Consider the following 20,124-nt stretch of genomic DNA (forward strand, 5'->3'; position numbering starts at 1 on the left):
ACTAAAAGCAAAAGCTGTGAGCCTGAGCCTACTGTTTAGACTTTACCTTTTGTACTTAACTTCACTGCAATTTATGATCCTTTTAGAGCACACGTATGCTGACGTAGAATTGGAAGATGAAATTCAGTCTGTTCTTCACGAAGCTCTCCATTCCCAGCCTGGTAATGCATCAGCACGTAGAAATCACTGAAGGGTTTATAAATACTTCCTCAGGCTATAAAAATCTGTCAGGTTTTGGTGTGCACTTGAAGTATTGCACAAAACATTCTTATTGACTAGTTTGTCTTTTTCAAGAAAATTCAGTCACCAAATCCTGAAACTATGGTCTCTTGCCACGCAGAGGCGGTTGGCAGCTCAGTAGCTCAGATCAGTCTGTTCACAAAAATGTCATCAAAATGCTGCATAGAGTGCAAGAATGGTTAAACAGATCTGGCTTTTACTGTGAGCAAAGAAGTCATTGGCAAGTCAGTGCAGATACTTGGGTTTGTGCTGCTGGAAGGTGCAGACAAGTCATTTGTTCCCCTCCCTATCCACTTTGTGGACTAGTTGAAAAACATGAATGATGTGCTGAAAAGTAAATGTTTGCTGGTAAGGGAATTTACCAAGAAAGTATGTTGGATTTTTTTAACAATTGGTGTTATTGATTAGGAGACAGGCATGAAGATGTGGATGAAAGTGTAAATGACCAGTGGCAAGTGAAGGAAGAACATGGAGAAACTTTTGAAGCTCCTGCAATTGATGACTTGCTGAGAGAATTAAATGACTTGCCAGAAGCGTATGAGACGCTGGACTCAGTTCAGAAAGGTATCTGAATGACTACATATATTTAAAATTAAATTTTGCCAAAAATGAGAACAAAAAAATGGAAATATGTCTTATTAAAAACTTGACTTGTGATTTTTGCCTGCAGTAGGGACTTAGCAAATGTCAACTACAGCAAGTACTATTTAGCAAATAAATTTTTTTTTAATCAAAATGGCATATATTAATGCCATGTGTTTTGGAATCCAGGTAAGTATATATTATTGTTTAATTACTGCTGTATTAGTTTTCAACCAAAAAAATTTATCTGTGCTCCAGGTAGGCATATTTCTGCTCCCCCCTCCTCCACCCCCAAGTAGAGGGACTCATATCTGTTTAGTATCTGCTTCTGGACTTCCAGGTTTATTAAATTAAATGTTAAGAGTTTATTAGCACAGCCTTTTGTAGACAGACTTATTCTTGCTCTATTTTTTTTTTTTAATGTGGCTCTCTAAGAGAATGTTACACAGAAACATACTACAAGTCATGCTGAGAAAGAAGATATATATCTTAGTATAAAGAGAATGCTTATATTCTTCTGCCATGGGGCATTGACAGGATGATAAAAATTGTTTTCTATCAAAATATTAAAGCAGAATCATATGATCTAGATCCAAGTTATGGGAAAAATATATCTGAATGCTTTTTATCAGCCCCTTTTCTTTTTGAAAAACTCATGTCATGGATGTCCTCCTTGCTGGAAGTATGCTGAGAGTCATTCCTTTCAGTGTGTGTCTATTATACCTCCTTGTTTCTCCATCTCTCTTTTTTCATCCATACTGCAAGTTCAAGTAGGAGAATAGAGGAGAAATGCAAAATCAAGTTATATTAAATCTTTAAAATTAAGAAGGAGAAGTCAACATGTTCTACTTTCCTTACACAGAAATTTATGTGGAGAGTCATCTTTTTTTGAGCAAGTTCATATAGAATTTATGTGTGTATACACATTCTCAACTTAATATATAAGAATAGAAATATAAATGTTATTCTTTCAATCTATATTCATATCTTGCTAGCATTAGAAATTTGCTTAGAAATTATGCATTTGACTATTCTTACATAAGATGCTGTTCTGGGGTTTTGCAATATCATTTATTGATTTTAAAAAATTAAAATTGTAAATACATGTTTCTTTCTCAGATGCTGATCTTCTGGTGGATGATCTTGAAGCAGTAGAGCCTGAACCATATGAAGCTCCAGGTATAATTTGGATTTTCCAAACTCAGTAATATTTGTTTTCTGCTTAAATGTAGCAAATTATATGAGAAATAAAATAGAAAAGGTTAGACTGGTTTAAGAATATATAACTTTGATTTTTTTTTCTCTAAAGAACTATTCTTGATGGTCTTGGATATTTTTACTTTGTCTGGGATGACTGTATCATACGTGCATTTCCAAACAGTTCTTCAAGACATGACAGGAAGGGAAACTGCTTTTCATTGGTGCAAAAGCTAAATAGCACATCTTTTCCATTATAAATAAATTTTAGCTGGATATTACAGTTTCCTTGCTATCTGATAAGTATTTACTTATTATAATGCTTGTTTATAAAACAAGCAGCCTCTTCCATTTATATTAGACATCAATTTCTGTTAGGACTAGGCTTCTGTCTTTGGCTTTGTGTTAATTCTGGACTTTGCAGTCCTGTTTGCCAGATATGACAGACAAATATTTTTGTTTGATACAAATGAACCAGTGTATTTGAATCTGTTACTTTTTTTAATTAACTGATATAGAATCCAAGCTGCAATGGTTCCAAAGTAAAAGGATAGTTGTTTTACCTTCAGTAACAAGCGTTGCCAGATGTATCATATTGAGTGTAGTAATAACATGACAAAGCATTGTAGTCACGGAGGAGAACAATCCACAGCTTTAGCTAGGCAAAGAAAAAAAATTAACTCATCTAATTCTGTGATGCCAGAAGCAGATGTACTTCTCAAGGTCTGATTTCTGGCTCTTATCTTGTCTTCTTAGGTCATTATCAGTCATCCTCCTGCACATTAGTAAAGAAGCTACTTTACATCTTTTACAATAGGGGAAGATTACGATTTTATTATTCTTATTAGAAGAACTATTTTAAAAACTCTGGTAGAGACTAATGGATCTCGTGGATCTACATTTCATAGATGGTGTAACAGAGGACTAGAAGAGAGTGGCTCAACACCTTCTATTAGATTGCCAAGTGCTAAATTGCATGTTTGTGTCTATAAAGTATCAATTTGTCAGTTTTCAGTTAAGGACCTACATTTAGCTAATGACAGACACATGATAGATGCAAGTTTATGAATTATTTAAAATATTCTATATTTTAAATTCCAAAAATATTTTTCATATTTACAGTTTCATATGACTATGATATGGATGTGGAAAAGACAGCAAGTGATTCAGAAACTCCAGGTTTGTAAATTTTCATTACTTATACTTTTTCAATGTGTTGTATGGACTGTTTCACCGCAGTTTTGTTTTCAAATAGTTTTTTGGGTAGTTTCAAATAAGGCTGAATTTTGCAGCTGTGTTACCATTGCACTTGTGAATGTAACACTACATAAATCCAATCCATAAAAACTTAGATATTTATGTTTATTTCATCTAGAGTATTACAGTCTAATCAGTGGATTGTCAAAGACCTACTAGTATTCCTAATTTTAAGCCTAAGCACAGATATGCATGAACTTGAATATTATGTAACTGGTTGTGCTTTACAATCCATCTGTCACTTTCAAATAGAACATTGTAGTATTAACACAGTATGTTTAGCTCTGTTATTCTTGAGCTAAGGGTGTGACTTTTTAATTTCTCTTGTGCTATTTAGGTGTTGCATGAAAATTTGATTAGAATATAATTTTTTTATTATTATTATTTAAGTTGACTCTGAGATACTGCTAGAAGATGCTGTGGAACATTACACAGGTACAGTCCAAAGTTTGTTTGTTTGGGTTTTTTTAATTGAAGTGTCATTGAATTTTGGCCCCAAACAAACAAAAAAGACCCACCACAAAACATTGAAACTCATGGATAGCATCAGTTCCTTAGTTATTGCATCTATATTCTTTAATTTACATTCTGAAAAAAAAAATACGAAGACCTACTTGAGTACTACTTTTCTGCAAGATAAGACAAATAGGCAGAATAATATTTTGAGGTCTAAATTTCCAGGAGAATGGATATTTGTGTTTTAAATTGCATTGAAGTATTTCTGTAGATAAAAAGTAATTTAAATTTGCCAAAGACATTGAAGTTTGTGTGTGCAAAGTGTCAGGAAAAAAGTAGCATCTTTAAAAAAAAGTTTTTTAAAAAGGCAAGCAAGCCATAATAAAAAGATTCAAAAATTCCAGTGTAGAAGTTTTGTGTATATAGAAATGATTTATTAGTATTCTGAAGTTTAGGTAATTTGTAGATGAGTTCATGTAATGTATAAGAAAGTTCCACTGATAGTGCAATAAGTCAATCTTGTGATGCCAGAAAATTACTCAGTTCTTCTAATGGAATCTTTCAGAAATCTTGACCTTTGATGAAGTCATCAATACAGTATAAAAGTAGTTTTGAATAGATCTTTTGTTCTGAATCAACTTGATACCTTACTATGTGTGTGTGCACTCACTGTCTAAAAATTCTTTTTTTGCTTTTTATTTTAACAGAAGATAGAGTGCATGATGGTGATAATGAAGACCATGGTATGACAACTGCTACATCTAGTGAAATGACAGTATCAAAGTCTTTTTTTACTATGAAAGTGTAGCATAATAAATATTCTTGACCTATTTCTTCTTCAGAGTTACAAAAATTAGTGGCTTGTTACTCCAAGATTAGGAATTGTAGTAATTGTACAGGAGGGGTAGCTTTATTATCATTGTTCTCAGTATTTCATCTGTGTAGACATAAATGCTTGAAATTTCAGTATTATGTTTCCATTCGATAAAATTTCATGTGTAGAAGTTCTACTACAAGCTCCAGTAAGGGTCCATATATCTATTCAGGCCCCAAAACTAGAGAAAGTCTTTGAGAGCTTTGTATTTATTAGTAAAGAAATTATCTGGATGCTTAACAAACAAATTGTTAGGATACTCTGTGCATATCAACCACCCAGGAACTCTATTTTTCTTTCCTTTCAGAACCAAAAGATGAAACTTTGGTTACTGAGACTCAATACTCAGGTATATACATGCATATTTATATATGTCTGTGTTTCATTGAGTTTCCATATATATGGAACATATTAGAAAATCTGTTTCAGATGTAATTACAGTAGAAATACCTCTAACATAAATATTATTGGAGTATAAATTATATTCAAAATCGGAGAAATATTTTAGTCAAGTTGACAGTGAAATTATTAACTTAATCTTGCTAATTAGCTATGTTGAAATAAGTAATCTCTGTGATTTTCAGTCACTTATATTGCCAATTATGTCAAATGTACATTACAGTCTGTGTAGTTATAAAGTTAGGCTTTGAATTTGAACTGAGACAACTTCTTTTAATATACTATCCTGAAGGCTTCCTCTTTGAGACCCCAGCTGACTTGAGACCCTAAAGTGGACCCTAAAGTGCAAGACTTTTTTGTGGATATTTGGAACAGTAGTTCAGTTTAGACACTCAACTTGCTCTCTGCCTTGAGCCTTGCTCAGAACCTTGCAACCAATGCATTCAAAATATTGCAGGCTATCAATACTAGCTCTGCTCAGATTCATAGTTCTTGCCAATGCCTTTGTCTAATTAGCAGAAGCAATTAAAAAATTGTCTGTAGTCCTCTCTGAGTCCTGTATACTTTGTGGTCATGCAATGCCAGCTGTTTTGCTAATTATCTTAGCTGATTGAAAAAGACACAATTGTTTAGAAAAAAAAATTACTGTAGAAGCCATAATTTAAGTTGAACTTGCTTGTCCTTCAGGAGGGAAAGTAGGACCCACAAAGGAGTTATGTATTTATTCAAATACAAAGGATAACTTTATTGGGGGGGCGGAGGTTGTTTGATTAATATGTTTAGCAGTCAGAGCTGATACTGCAAAAGATGAAATTTGAATTATAAATAACAGAAGGTACTTTAAATATTTACCTATTGAATACAGCAGTTCTTCAGCAAAACAGGGAAGAAAATTGAAGAACTCCTCAAAGTTTCTGTTTGTTTATAGCAATTGCAGTACACAGTTAAACATGCTTGTGCTAGCTATCTTCTGTGTTGTATGTGAATTTCATCAGTTCAGGGTTTGACTTCATTATTGCTCTCTCAATTGAATGTTCTCTTAGCTATTGAGGACCATCTAGAAGAGGTGAATGAAGTCACAGAGCCAGGTACGTATTTTGTAATAGTGATCTTAAACTATTTTGATAAAATGCTTGCATTTTACAATCTGATTCTTCTTTATACTTTCTCTTATAGATGAAATTATTGAAGATTTCGATACTGATAAAGAGCTATTAGGTATGATTTTTTTATAGTTCATGGAAAAAAATCTTCCATTTAGTTCTGCTAATATAATTTTAAAAACCTCAAAACACCAACCACACTCACATACAAAAATGAATCCGAGAAACATGCTACTTGCAATCATAGAATGATTTGGCTTGGAAGGAACCAGTAAAGATCATCTAACCGAACCCCCCGTTCCAGTGTGTCACCACCCATATCTTCTTTATCTCCAGTCTGAATCTGCCCTCTTTCAGCACTGGAAGACCACTATAAGGTCTCCCATGAGCCTTCTTTTCATGCTGAACAACCCCAGCTCTCTCAGCCTGTCCTGATAGGGGAGGTGCTCCAGCCCTTGGATCATCTTTGTGGCCCTTCTCTGAGCTTGCTCCAACAGCTCTGTGTCTTTCTCACTTCCTTTCTCTGGTGACCCCAGAGCTGGACACAGTATTCCAGGTGGGATCTCACAAGAGCAGAGTGGAGGGGCACAATCACGTGCCCTGATATGCTGGTCACTCTTCTTTTTGTGCGGCCAAAGGACTCAGTTGGCTTTCTGGGCTGTAAGTGCATATTGCTGGCTCATGTTCAGATTCTCTTCCACCAACACTCCTCAGTCCTTCTCAGGGCCGCTCTCAATCCATTCATTCTCCAGTCTTTACTGATACTGGAAATTGCTCCAACCCACATGCAGGACCTTGCACTTCGCTTAATTGAACTTCATTACATTCTTATGAAGTACTGAAAACTTCAGTGTGGGGAATGGAGTTTAATTAACTAGTAATAATTTCTCACATTACTACTCGAAAAGATGATGTAATGGTTTGTTGTGATGGTGTCAGAGGATTTTATATTACTAGTGGGTCAAATGTAATGGGAAAATTTGCTCTAAGAAGTTAAAAATGTCATTAAGCAAGATTTTTTTTTCAAACATGTTAATTCGGTCAGCTTGAGCAAAGTGATCTAAGCAGTTTAGTCTGAGCACAGGTTTTCAATTAAAAAAATGTGTTCTAATATAATTAAATAGAGAAACAAACATTGCTTCACATGGATAACAATTGTGACCAAAATAAATTTGAGGGTGCATAGTAGCACTTCCACATGGAAGTCAGTAAAAAAGTGGAGCTAAGCTTTTGGACATGAACCTAGTTGGTCTGTGGTTTAAGTCTTCCTTTTACTTTGCTTCTAATTTGATTGGGTGGCTGGTGGGAAAGCAAAAATTGTCAATATACTATGTGGAACTTTCAACTCTTTATTTTCTTTGTAACAATAGAAACTAAGATTACAGAAGATGTTGCAGCTGTTGAACCACAGGAATCAGGTTTGTGTATTATCTTTTGTCTGAGTTTGCTACTTTAAAAGAAAAAAGAGAATGATGAATATCATAGAGTAGAATTCTGAGCTGCACTAAAAATACATTCATAACTTTTTCTGCAGCTTTTTTATTTTAAGGACAAACATAATTGTGTTGTTGGAATCTAGATTCTTGGGGGTTTTAATGCCAATATTTTAATGGCTTACAGAGCAGTCTTTGGTTTTAGAAGCTGAGGGGGCTTCCACTTCAGAAAAATTTATAGTAATAAAAATGGCCAGATTAGGTCATGGAGAGCTGAAGCTTTCTTTGCTATGTTCTGTTTCCCACCAGCCAGTCAGTAGTGTGTACTCAGGAAAGAGTAAGAAATAAAGTGTAGTGTCTCCCCAGCTTTGAGCACTTCATTTCTGGGCTTCCCAGGTCAAAGAATATATTTTCCTCTCTGATTTTTGCTCACTGTCTACAGCCAGCATCCCAGCTATTATGAATTCTTTTCTGGTGAGCCTGACTACTTCCACACATAGCTATGGAGCTATAAGCAGCCTTCAATCTATTGTCAGTAATAGCACTTGGTAACATGTGAGTCGTGGTTTTACCCCGGCTGAGAGCGGAGATCCACGCAGCTGCCTGCTCTTTAAAGGAAAAGAAGAGGGGGAGAAGGGGGGGTGGGGGATGTGGTGAGGCAAGGGAAGGGAAAAGGAAGGGGCAAATAACAACCCCAAAACCAAGAAATTGAAACCCCGTGGGTTGGGATAAGGATAGTTTACTAAAATAGCAGGAAGATAAAATATAACAATGCTAACAGGATTTTAGAGCAAAAAATATATGAAACTGTTGATACACAATGCAGTTTCTCACTGAACCCACAGCTCAGGCCGTGCCACCCAGAGCCGTCCCGGAACCCGACCATTCCCCAAAAACCGCACGTCCTGGAGCTGCCCCGTTATACTGAGCAGGACGTAATTGGCATGGAATACTCTCTTTGGCCAGTTTGGGTCACCTATCCTGGCTTCGCCCTTCCTTTCTCATGAATAGAGAAATAGGAAGAGCTGAGAAAGTTCTTGACTGCTTGACACAACTAAAAACATTAGGGTGTTATCAGCACGGCTTTCATTTTAACTCCCAAACACAGCATTCCATCCGCTGCTACAAAAGAAGTTAACTCCATCCTGAGTGAAACCAGGACAATGTGACATGTCCCATTTAAACATATATATGGAATTAAAAAGAACTGAGTTTTGAAGTGTAATTGCAGCTGGGAAGATAATAAGTATATACATGTTTTATAAGCCCATGCATAGTAGCACGTGGAACTGTGGGAGATTTGCGATTTTGATTTTATAGTTTCAGAATTGTGAAATATCATTTTTGAAACTCTGCAATCATGCAATTTACTCATTGGTCTACTTAAGTATTAATCTTTCCTGTGGAGAAATTCAGCTAAAGAAAATTTGCATCCCGTTTCTCCATAAGTAGTATTACAGAGCTGTCTTGATAGGTCACTGTTTTGAGCGTAAGAGGAAAAAAATACAGCTTTTTGTAAATATTTAGAGAACTGTCCAGTTTGAATGGTTTGTACACTTTTGATTTACAGAAATGCCTGTTCAAGCTGAGGATTATTCAAATGATGACCTAGGTAAGTTAATCTTAAGTGTTTGGCTTTTTTTACCCCCCAAAAAAGAAGCTACATGGAAATTTTGCCAACAAATTACTCTGGACAGGAGTGAAAGGATATTGTTATTATCATTTAAAGTTGCTTCCTGGTTTTGAAGTGATATTTTTTTATCTTGTACTGAATAAATGCAATATCCAATATGTGGTTATATGAAGGCATTCCAAATAAATCACTGAGCAGTTTTAATTCAAAACATTGTTTTTAAGGATTTCAGACAGAGATGGATACTTCTGCTGTAAAGGGAAATGGAAACATTTCTGGTCTCAAAATATGTGTCTGCTTCTTTTCTACAGTAATTGATTATGAGTGGTGATCCTGTCACTTCTCTGTGTATCCCTCAGATTTATTGGAGTCTGACTGTGGCACGTTCTTTGGCCACCAATCTGGAAACAGGACTGTTTTGTCATGCCATCACATTTTTCTTGACATAACTGCTTGTAAGAACTAGACTACTTACAGCTCTTTGTTCTGTTGCCTGACAGTAGCAAACAAAGTTTGCCCAAACTATTTTTAGAGTAGCTGAATGGCTTCTAAATTTGACAACTGCATTTTGTTACTTTTCATTTGCTTTTTGGACTTAGTTATTACAAGTTTCTAGTTTGTTCTTCATAGAATCATGGGGTGTGTTAGGTTGGAAGGTACCTTTAAAGGTACTACAAAGTAATTGTGTGGAGTCAAACACTGAGCTGTGTCTCTGGGCAGTAAATCACAGAAGCTTCAATCCAGGACCCCCAAGCACAGTGTTTCTGGTTTCTTCCAATCAGACTGGGCAACTTTCTGGGTTAGTTAAACTTTGCAATGTGCAGGAGCTCTTAAGTGGTGTGGTGCTTGGGTAGTTCTGTGGGGTTTTGGTTTTTCATGTGGGAAAGGAAACTTGGACATATCAAAAGTCAGCAGAGAAGTGAAAAAACCATAGGGTACCTTTGTGGTTGCCCAGTACAGATTGGATTGTTTTATGTACTGAACCTTAGCTGAGGTGAATTGAAATGCTGTTATCAACATGTAACTGTGTTGTCTGTGAGGTTTAACCTATTTATCATAACAGCCACGTTATGATGAAATGCTTGAAGCTGTAAGTGTTCATTAATAGATGCCTTATCTAAAAATATTTTGTTTTGTAATGGATATGAAATATGTTTAACCAAAGCTTATAATCAGTGTGGGAACAAGCAGTAGTTGTCTTTGCCAGCATAGGCAAGAAGTTCAGAAAAGGTGGTGTTCAGATGGTTTGTTGTGCTTGAAGTTGGAACTGTAGAACAAGAAAAGCTGTTTTCTCTCAGAAAATGTTGCTCCTAAAAGTTAAAATTACAAAAATGCCCTTACAGGATTATTGTGAATTTCAACAGTAGATAATTACACTGCACAGTGTCAGTTGTATCAATATGATAATATTGAGATAATCTCCTGACTTACATATACTATTTTAAAACTAAATTCAGAATCCAGTTACCAAAGTAAAATCTTTAAATTTTGTTTTCATGGACCAGATTTTTCTGTCTCTTTTTGTGCTGTAATTTGTGGCTTAGTCTTGCAACAGTAAATGGAATTCCTACCTTCACCAAAAAAACCCATAAAATATCTTATGTGCATTGTACAGTAGTGAATGGTTTTCCAAATACTCCATTTGGAATCATTGAATTGTTTTGGTTGGAAAAGACCTTTAAGATCGTTGGGTCCAACCATTAACCTAGCACTGCCAAGTCTACCACTAAACCAGGTCCCGAAAGCACCACCACATCTACGTATCTTCTAAATACCTTAAGGTATGGTGACTCAACCCCTTTCCTGAGCACCCTCTTCCAATGTTTGACAACCCTTTCAGTGAATAAATTTTTCCTTGTATCCAATCTAGACCTGCCCTGGTGCAACATGAGGCCTTTTCCTTTTGTCTTATTGCTTGTTACTTGGGAGAAAAGACCGACCCTTGCTTCACTTACACCCTCCTTTCAGGTAGTTGTAGAGAGCAATAAGGTCTCCCCTCAGCCTCTTTTTCTCCAGGCTAAAGAACCTCAGTTCCCTCAGCTACTCATAAGACCTGCTCTGTAAACCGTTTGCCATCTTTGTTGCACTTCTTTGGGGACACATAATGTCGTGAGAGGCCCAAAATTTAAATTGGTACTCAAGGGCTGGCCTCACCAGTGCGGAGTCCAGGGAAGCAATCACTCCTTTAGTTGTAAGTGGACTTTAAAATAAGATAGGGGAATTGCACCTCATTGTTTATTCTCCTTCTATTGTATTGTGATAAGAGAGCCCTTACTGTTTTCTAACACAGTTAGGATCAGAAATAACTTGTATGTATTTCTGATCCTTTTGAGAGACTTCTTTTAGATTTATTGTTTTTACCTTCAGTAATTCAGAAGTAACATGACATACTTTTTATACCATGAGGTCAGCCTTCTAAGGTATATTAGCGCTATCCTGGAATAACTTGTGGGAATAGATAATAATGGTAGTGCTGGAAGGAGTGAATATTTTCTTTTTTCCCCTAATGGGAAGAAGTGAGAGTATCGGTCAAAACCTAAAAAAAAGTTTAGTGTTCAGTTACTAAACATGCAAGTAACTATTAGAAGTAATAACAAGTCTGTGATTCTTCCTTTTGGAAGTAGAAAATGAAAACAGTTTGATCAGTACAATATCTGCAACAGTGTATGGACATACTCAGGAATCTTCAGTAATTTGTATAGTTACATGGGAATCAGTTTGAAGGCAGAAGAGTCTCTGTTTATCAGTTTTTGTAGAAAGCTTATTGTGTCAGCACGTAAAATATCATTCAAATAGCATCTCTAAAATTTGAGAGAAGAATTAGAGAATCACAGAATATTAAGAGTTGGAAGGGACCTCAAAAGGTCAGAAAGAAACAAGATGTGAGCTATTAACCAGGAATAATAAATTGTTATTAAATTACTTCCCCCGCCCCATTATGAAATATTTTTGCCTGCTTTTTTTGGATGTGGAGATTTCAGCTTGAAGGCAACACTATTCTCACATTTTCTTCTTAGAATATGAAATTCATATTTACCAGGGTTTGGTTCTGGTTTTTAAATTTGTGATGGAGAATTCAGTATGGGTTGGTTTTGTTATAGGAAGTCTTTTTCTCCTTCGTTCATTTCATCAGGTATTCAGATCTAGTATTTTCTGTTACTTCACCAATAATAGTATTGTGGTTCATTGTACTAGGGACAGTGAAGAACACCTACATACACATATAAACTCTTTAAATATATGAAAGATGTATCACTTCATGTAATAAAGATAACTTCAGCTAGCATAAAAGATATTCAGCAATGTCACTACAGAGTCCTTATCTTCAGGTAGTATAAATTCATGCAGCCTCATTTGAAGCATGGTGGCACCAGTTTGTATTGAATTAGGAGTTGTTTGATTTTTATCTGAAGCATAGGATCTTATTTGTTTTGGAAAGAAAACAGGAGTTAGGAGGTTAATTTAGCTGTAAGGAACATTCTCAAATAGTCGGTGAAGAGACTGGGTGTGGGATATGAATGTGATAGAGAGTCAAAAGTTTGCTGACTTCAGGGCATATTGGAAAAAACAAACCCTAAAACTAGGCAACAGCTTTTTTAGTTATCTGTATGTCCTGTTTTCCATTCCTATGTTTGATTCTAAAATTATGACCAATATTACTTTACAGCAGTAAGCTATTATACCTACAGTTTGTCTACTTTTTTGTAAACTAATCCACATGACTAGTATGATAGGCCAGCTTGAAATATTACTGGTCCAGACTTTTGCCTAATCCTGTTGCACACTAGCACATAAATTGCAGTAGTTGTGGATGAGTGGTACTTGCTGGAGACGTATTTTTAAATTAGACATTACAGTTTTTTGGGATACCTTTACTCTCTATATTTGGATTTTGATCCAAAAAAATCCCTCTTGTATATGTTTAAATTTGAAATATCTAAGGGTTATTTCCCCCTCCCCCTGCTTTCATCTTGTATCCTTGATGATTTTATAACCATGCATTTATTTTACCAACTGCTGAAATCCCTTTCATGTAGAGAAGTTTCCACTTCACAACTCTGACCCTTCCTCATTCCCTGGCTCCTCTTTTCCAATTGTACATGTCCTTGACTTTTTTAGGCGAAGAAAATAAATAAAATAAATTTTAAAAATTGGTTCAATGTATTTGTGATATGGCCTAGATTTCCTTTACAAGGTAAATGAAGTGCCATCTGCTGAGAAAAAAAAATTACCACTTAGATAAATATTTAAAAGTTTACATTTCCCACCTCATACAGCAACTTTGTATATTCCTTATGGTAGCTCCTAGAAATGATAGGGTCTTAAAGTAGCTGTTCTGATACAAAGTTGCACTTTTTATCATTTAAGATTTTTTTGTTTGTTTTGGAGTAAGTTGTGTTTTGGTTGGTCCTTTAATATAGATTTCCCCTTATTTTTTCAGATACTTAAAGCTTGAAAAGAAAAGTCCCTACATGAGGAGGACCAGCCCTAACCATACGCTACAAAAGGGGAGCAGATGGTTGTAATAGATCTTATGATGTAATTACCAAGCAGTTCAGGGTTTGGGGAACAAACACTAAGATATTGTAAATGGGTTGTAGCCAACTGTCATTTTAGTAAGCTTTTTTTAACACTTGGATGTTTAATTTACATTCCTGTTGGATTTTTTTTTCCTTTTTGGTCGCGTTTAGTGAATTCATTATTTTTTCTTCTGTGTTTGTGAGAGACTTGCAGCTTTGAGCTGCATTTCAAATGTGCTGTTTGAGCAACTATTAATTATTTATAGCATAGCAACAAGTACATTTTTCAGATTTTAATATATATCTTTTGTTGTGGATTCATACAGTATGTACAGAGCAGTTTGGTCAAATGAAACCTATAATATTGTGAGTCTTCAAATGTTTTATAACTCCTGATATAGCATACAGCCTAACTGCATTTTATTGAAAACACTAATAGGGCGCACACTATGCTGTGAAGTTTGACTTACATCTCTCTGCACTGATGTTATGTCAACAGTTACTCTACATGAATTTCAGGTGATTTTTAAAATAGTCTAACAGGATACTAAAGATGTCTGCTTACTTCATCTTAGGAAAGGGGCAGATTGCTAAATTATTGTTCTCAGCCACCTGTGTGAATTAGAACTTTTTATTTATGTATGTTTTACTTTTAAGGCAAAAATGTTTAGAAAATACATCATAATAGACTGGCAGAAAGTCAGTGTAGATTGCACAAAACTGAGTTGCCAGAATCAGGTTGAGTTCAGTCATATTGTTCTAGCTTGTCTACCAGTATAATGATTGCAAAGCTGGATTTAGTAAGCTTTATATTCAGTGAATTATTAAAAAAAGTAAAATTTGTGTTAAATACTTGACTTGTAATTTTTTTTTAAAAAAAAAAAAGCTTTGGAAATTCAACCATAAGAAAAACGGGGTGTCAAAATTTTAAGACCTACAATTGCAAATGCTCTTGTCAATGGTATGTCTGAAATGTAGACTGGGAGTAATTTAGAATTTTAATACAACAGGGGTACTTTTTACCTGTTCTGTGCTGCTGTTCCACAATTACACAGACATATTTTATTCTTTGGCATTTTGCATGTGTTCCTTTTTGGCTCAGGAATAACTGCTGTGATTTTTTAGGAAATTGGGAAGCCTGATACGGAAGCTTCAATAAAAACAAGATCAGTTTTTAAGAAAAAAAATCAACTTGGTAACCCTAACAGTGGTTGCCTTTTGATTGACAGCGAGATCTAAAATTTCTGTGATACTGTTTTGAAGTCAGGTTTTTAGTTGCTTACATTTGTAGTGAAAGGGGCATCATATATTCTTGCCATTTAGTTTGGGATTTCAGTAAGACTCCACATAAGTAAGGGTGACATCTGATCGACACACAGAGATGATGTCCCAGAGTGATTTCTTTAGACTTTTCAGGAAAGCAATAATACTCTTAGACTGTGATGTGGCTTGGGATGGGATATTCTAGTAAAATTACTTGTGATTGTGAATTGCAAAGCAATAATTTTTACAAAGCCATATTTTGTGAGGGAGCGTGGGAATAATTTTAGAATGGTGAATGGAAGAATTTTTATATAGCAGTGGCAGCCTACCTGTAGAATTATGGGACTGTGAGAGTACATTATGCTGTGATCAAACTTTACGTTTTTGTAACTGGGTATGTGATTTTACGTGCTTCATGTTTACAAAACTATGCCAAGCTGAGCGAGGTCAAGAGGACTATTAAAAAAAGTGTATATTTAATCTGTTTTGATGTTTGGCTGCAATAAAACACAGAAGAATATCATTGTCTTTCTAGTGTCGTCATTTTTTTCCAAAATGTGGCAGATAGTTACTGTGGAGATAAATACTGGCTTCAACCACTAATTAATATTACTATCTTTGAGTAATAATTTTGTACATTTAAAAATATATTTTCAAGTGTTATTTGCAAGGAAGAAGAAATATAGCCAATAAAAAGAATTTTTTGGGGGGGCGTGGGATGTATTATGTTTTTGCCTATTATACAAAATTTCTTTTTGCAACTTCAGCTGGATTAGGTATCACACTTTAACAAAGGCAAACGTGTGGGGGAAGGAATATTCTGGGCTGTGGTCCATAGTTTTAATCAGAAGTCTAGCAAGGATATTGTGTCTGCAGTTTTCTCTTTGGAAACAAAAATCTTCCTTGACCTTTTTGGTTTTCCCACACCTCTATGTTTTCATGATAAAGTATTTCCAGTTTAAGAAGAAGTCAAAGGATTACATATTTCCTTTGATTTTCCTATTGCTACATCTCATTGAATCAATGAAATCTTGGATTCAGTTGTTTTTCTGGACATCACAGGAAGAAATATCAATAAAGAAAGTTTAAGAATAGGGTACTAAAGTTGTATTGTAATATTGAAAAAGTACTACAATTTTGAGTGATATTTTCATGTGCTCAGTAATTATAAATCATATCACTAGTCATATCATGACACTACTCTTTCTAAGAAGTAAAAAAATGTATAGAATTGGGTATTGGAAAGATACTGTGAAGTTATTGCTGACCATCATTCTGCAATTTTACATCTCAAAAATAACGAAAAATGTAAATAACAAATGGTTCTGTACATTTATGTTGGTTAAGATCCATATAACCTCTACAAGGTATGAAATACTTTTCAGTTGGGATTCAGGGTATTGTAACACGCACTCACAAATACTTAGAGGTGTTGCAATATGAAAAGTGAATGTATTCTTTATAGTAGTAACTCCTTGGGAATATGTGGGGTACGTATTGCACAGTGATAGCATTCCTAGCCTGTAGAGATTGGTTAAAAGTTTTATCTGTGATACTCATCTAGATTAGTTTTAAACCTTTGTCAGAAATATCATCATTAAAACCATTTGCACCACTGAAGGAAGTGAGGGATCAGTGTGGAGGTAACACAGAAATACGTCCGTAATAGGGTACTGAAGTGAATTCTTAGTTAGGTACAATGAGAGGCAAGAGAAACAAGATGTTCAAGGTCGCTAACAAGGTCATGTTGTGATGAATTTCCAAAGCAGCAACCGAGGATGAGAGGCTGGGATATCAAAAGATCATAAAGAGGATTTGGTAAAACCAAAATTTTGCGAAATATGGGTTGAAAAAAGTATGAGAGAGAATTTGGTGAATTGATCCTATCTATACATTAAAGGGTATAGAGAACTGTAGGTTCCATGTTACATTAATCTCAGTAATAAAGAAATGTGTAGCTGGACAAGAAATGGGAGATAGGAGCAGGCTTTAGAGTGATGAGCTCATATCTTGTTCTTCCTGTGATGGAAAAGAATTTACAGAAATAACATGCATGTCCAAGAGGGTCCTAAGTAACCTAGAAGGAATCAGAAAGAAGAGGTCAGGTGAGGATATCAGTGCTGCTGATAAAGAGAAAAGATAAGGGAAAATGAGTGGCTAGGGAGCATGCTGTACCTGTAACATCACTGCCCTGTGATGAAATGTTCATGTGCTTTGAGTTAGTAAAAATAAAAATAATACGAGCATATAAACTCTTCTGTGACTCATCTGGAGCTCCATTATTGCTTTTTTTAAAAATACAGATGAACATAACCATTTTATTGTGTAGTAGAGGCAGGAAAAAAATGGCCAGTATTTTAGCAAGTACTGAATAACGCTTTCATTAATGTACTGTTATAATATCCCTTCTCCAAGTTATCCCAGAGTACTTAACTGAATCTCTATAGATCTTTTTGTAATTTCTTTCAGTTTAATTGACAATCTGGATTTTATGATGTAATTGAAGAGGTTAATGACTTTCAATATGACCATATTTATTTAATTTACCATATCATAATCAAGTTAATACTCTTTCTGCCTGCGCTGAATATAAAAATTGGAGTCGTACTGTCTGCACATTTAGTAGTAGCAGTTTGTAGTAAAGGCTGAAATTAGAATGTGAAATAGTTTGATTTCATGCATGTGCGTAACACAATTTCTCCATGAAAACAATAAATGTTTTTCAGCATTTTTACAGGGTTTATTTCATTCACAATATAATTCTTCTGAGCAGTTGGTTTAAAGAGCTGTGAAGGTTGAGTATTCTGGCAAGATGTCTCTAATTGACTTAGAAATTAAAGAAAACTTTTTTCCTATGTATAAAAATGCATAAAAATTACAAAGCATATGTTAGAGAGGTAAATATAATTAAAAAGCCAACAGTCCCCTCTTTTTAGTATTGTCTATTAAGTTTATTGGGAGGAAATACTGGAAGCCTGTAAGGAGGAAACTGGAAACAGAATGATAATGTTAGAATTGTGAGGCAAGATGCTTTAAATGCTATAGAGTAGAGCAGGATCAAAAAGCGTTTAGAGAGGAGAAAAATTGGAGAGGACAAGTCTGTCTTTATGTGCCACCTTTGCAACACACACGTACACGATGTTGGTACTGTACCCTGTGAAGACAGGAGAGTTGGGCTTGTTCAGCCTGGAGAAGAGAAGGCTCTGAGTGACCTTATTGCTGCCTACTGGGGGTCCTACAGGAAAGTGGGAGAGGGACTCGTCACCAAGGAGTGTAGTGGTAGGACAAGGGGTAATGGCTTTAAGATGAAAGAGGGTACTTTTAGGTTAGATGTTTAAGAAGAAATTCTTCTCTTTGAGGGCGGTGAGTCCCTGGCACAGGCTGCCCAGAGAAGCTGTGGCTGCCCCCCTCACTGCCAGTGTTCAAGGCCAGATTGGATAGGGCTTTATGCAGCCTGGTCTAGTTGGGGGAGTGTCCCTACCCATGGCAGGGCATTGGAAATAGATGAATATTTGAGGTCCCTTCAAACCCAAACCATTTTATGGTTATATGATTCTGTGTAGTCTCTGTCTTTCCTATGCTTATTTAGCATTTACCTGTGCACACAGATGTTTATAAAATACCTGGGTTAAACGATTTAAAAAGTTGAAATATGGCAAAAGCTTCAAGTGCCCAAGTCACTTCTAGAAATAAGACCTAGGCTCTGAATTTTTTTTTTATATATATATTTCAATTAGGTTTTAGTTAGGGAATATTTTTTTTCCCTGGCGATTGCATTGTAAGCGTGTATCTACCAAAACTTATGGAACATTTGTGATGGAAGCAATTATGTAATAAGCATCTGCAGAAAAGGCCTTTTGTGTAACCGTAGTTCAGACTATGCAATCTATGCTTACTTTAAAAACCAAAACCAACACCCACAAAAAAACCCCACCAGAAACTCCTGTTGACCTAATCATATTTTGAATGTAAACTGTAATTTTATTTTGACTCACTCTTATCATAAACTGTTAGGATACATTTATTTCAATGAAATTATATTTTTAATATTCTAGGGAAAAGTGACAAAGAAACTGAACAAGACAAAGCAGAAAAAGGTAAGTCTGAAAGCAACATTCTGTTCTTTGAAGTTTGTAAAGCGTGTTTTCTGGGAGGACTCATTTAAATCAGATTAAACGCTAGTGAAGCTTAGCTCCTGTGCGTCTCTTATGGGTAAAACACTGAATAAACATCCAGAATGCATTTGCTTTTGTAAGTAAATGCACAGTTGTTTCCAAAGCTGACATCAATGTATTCCCCTCTTCGTGCTTAAAAACTTTTCCTGTTGCAGGAGTGAAAAGTTTCTAGTTCAGCATTTGGAGGTCACTGCTTCATCAGGTGTCTGTGGGCGAGAGCCAGCCTGGCCACCAGGTTCAGTGCTGGCTGCTGCTCTCAGCCTGGGGAGATGCCTGGGTCTGTGCAGTGCGTGGTCTGACCTGGGCAGCCAGTGGTACAGAGAAAATTGAATAGTGGCTCGGAACAGATGCGGCTGTGGTGTAGGTTGGTTATATCAGTCCTTGCCTGCTGGTAGCTACTTTAGGAAGACATCGGGTGGCAAGACAATCAGTCCTCATCAGCTCCGTGTTTACCCAGTTAGGGGTTCTGTCTGGTTCAGGTTAGGTAAGAACATGCAGAGCGGGCTTGGTGGAAGAGAAGTGAGCAGTGCTAAGAGCACCATCAGCCTGTTCTCCCTGTGCAGACGTCGGTGCTGACCCCACACATTCCCTCTCACCACATGAAGCTTGCACAATCTCTGCCATTCTGATCGAGCTTTGTATCTGCCTTTGTGCCTCAGCTACCTCGTTATGCACACAGCCCCTAACATTTCATATTATGTAATTTTACTTCACAGAAGTGTAGTTCTCAGTATCCAAAACCACTGTTTAACAGCATGCTAAACTAAACGTGAACACTAGAACATTAGTGTGTACTTTTGTGCAGAAAGTCAGTGAAGAAATTTACTTCTGACCTTGTCAGAGTTGCTTGATTCCAGCCTTTGAGTGAAGCCAAAAGACTTCACGGTGAAGTGGAGAGGTAAATGATGAAAAACATGCCAAAAATGAAATTAGCATTCTGCAGTTGCCTCTTACAATCAACATCTAACCAACCAACAGTAATTTCAGACAGG

General features: G+C 35.8%; 1 protein-coding gene across 1 annotated transcript in view; it reads left to right on the plus strand.

Moving 5' to 3' along the window:
* Positions 1 to 20,124, plus strand: part of ASPH (aspartate beta-hydroxylase) — a gene marked incomplete at its 5' end in the record, with an annotated part of 107,711 nt that overhangs the window by 40,962 nt on the left and 46,625 nt on the right. The window contains 12 exons of the mRNA XM_084260603.1: positions 87 to 161; positions 649 to 804; positions 1,942 to 2,001; positions 3,142 to 3,198; positions 3,667 to 3,711; positions 4,440 to 4,475; positions 4,914 to 4,955; positions 6,049 to 6,093; positions 6,182 to 6,223; positions 7,479 to 7,526; positions 9,112 to 9,153; positions 19,013 to 19,054. Of these exons, the coding sequence (XP_084116729.1) occupies positions 87 to 161; positions 649 to 804; positions 1,942 to 2,001; positions 3,142 to 3,198; positions 3,667 to 3,711; positions 4,440 to 4,475; positions 4,914 to 4,955; positions 6,049 to 6,093; positions 6,182 to 6,223; positions 7,479 to 7,526; positions 9,112 to 9,153; positions 19,013 to 19,054 (690 nt within the window). The remainder of the gene's footprint in view (positions 1 to 86; positions 162 to 648; positions 805 to 1,941; positions 2,002 to 3,141; positions 3,199 to 3,666; positions 3,712 to 4,439; positions 4,476 to 4,913; positions 4,956 to 6,048; positions 6,094 to 6,181; positions 6,224 to 7,478; positions 7,527 to 9,111; positions 9,154 to 19,012; positions 19,055 to 20,124) is intronic.

This window comes from Gallinula chloropus (assembly GCF_964237585.1).
Source record: "Gallinula chloropus genome assembly, chromosome: 2".
NCBI classification, from domain to species: Eukaryota; Metazoa; Chordata; class Aves; order Gruiformes; family Rallidae; genus Gallinula; species Gallinula chloropus.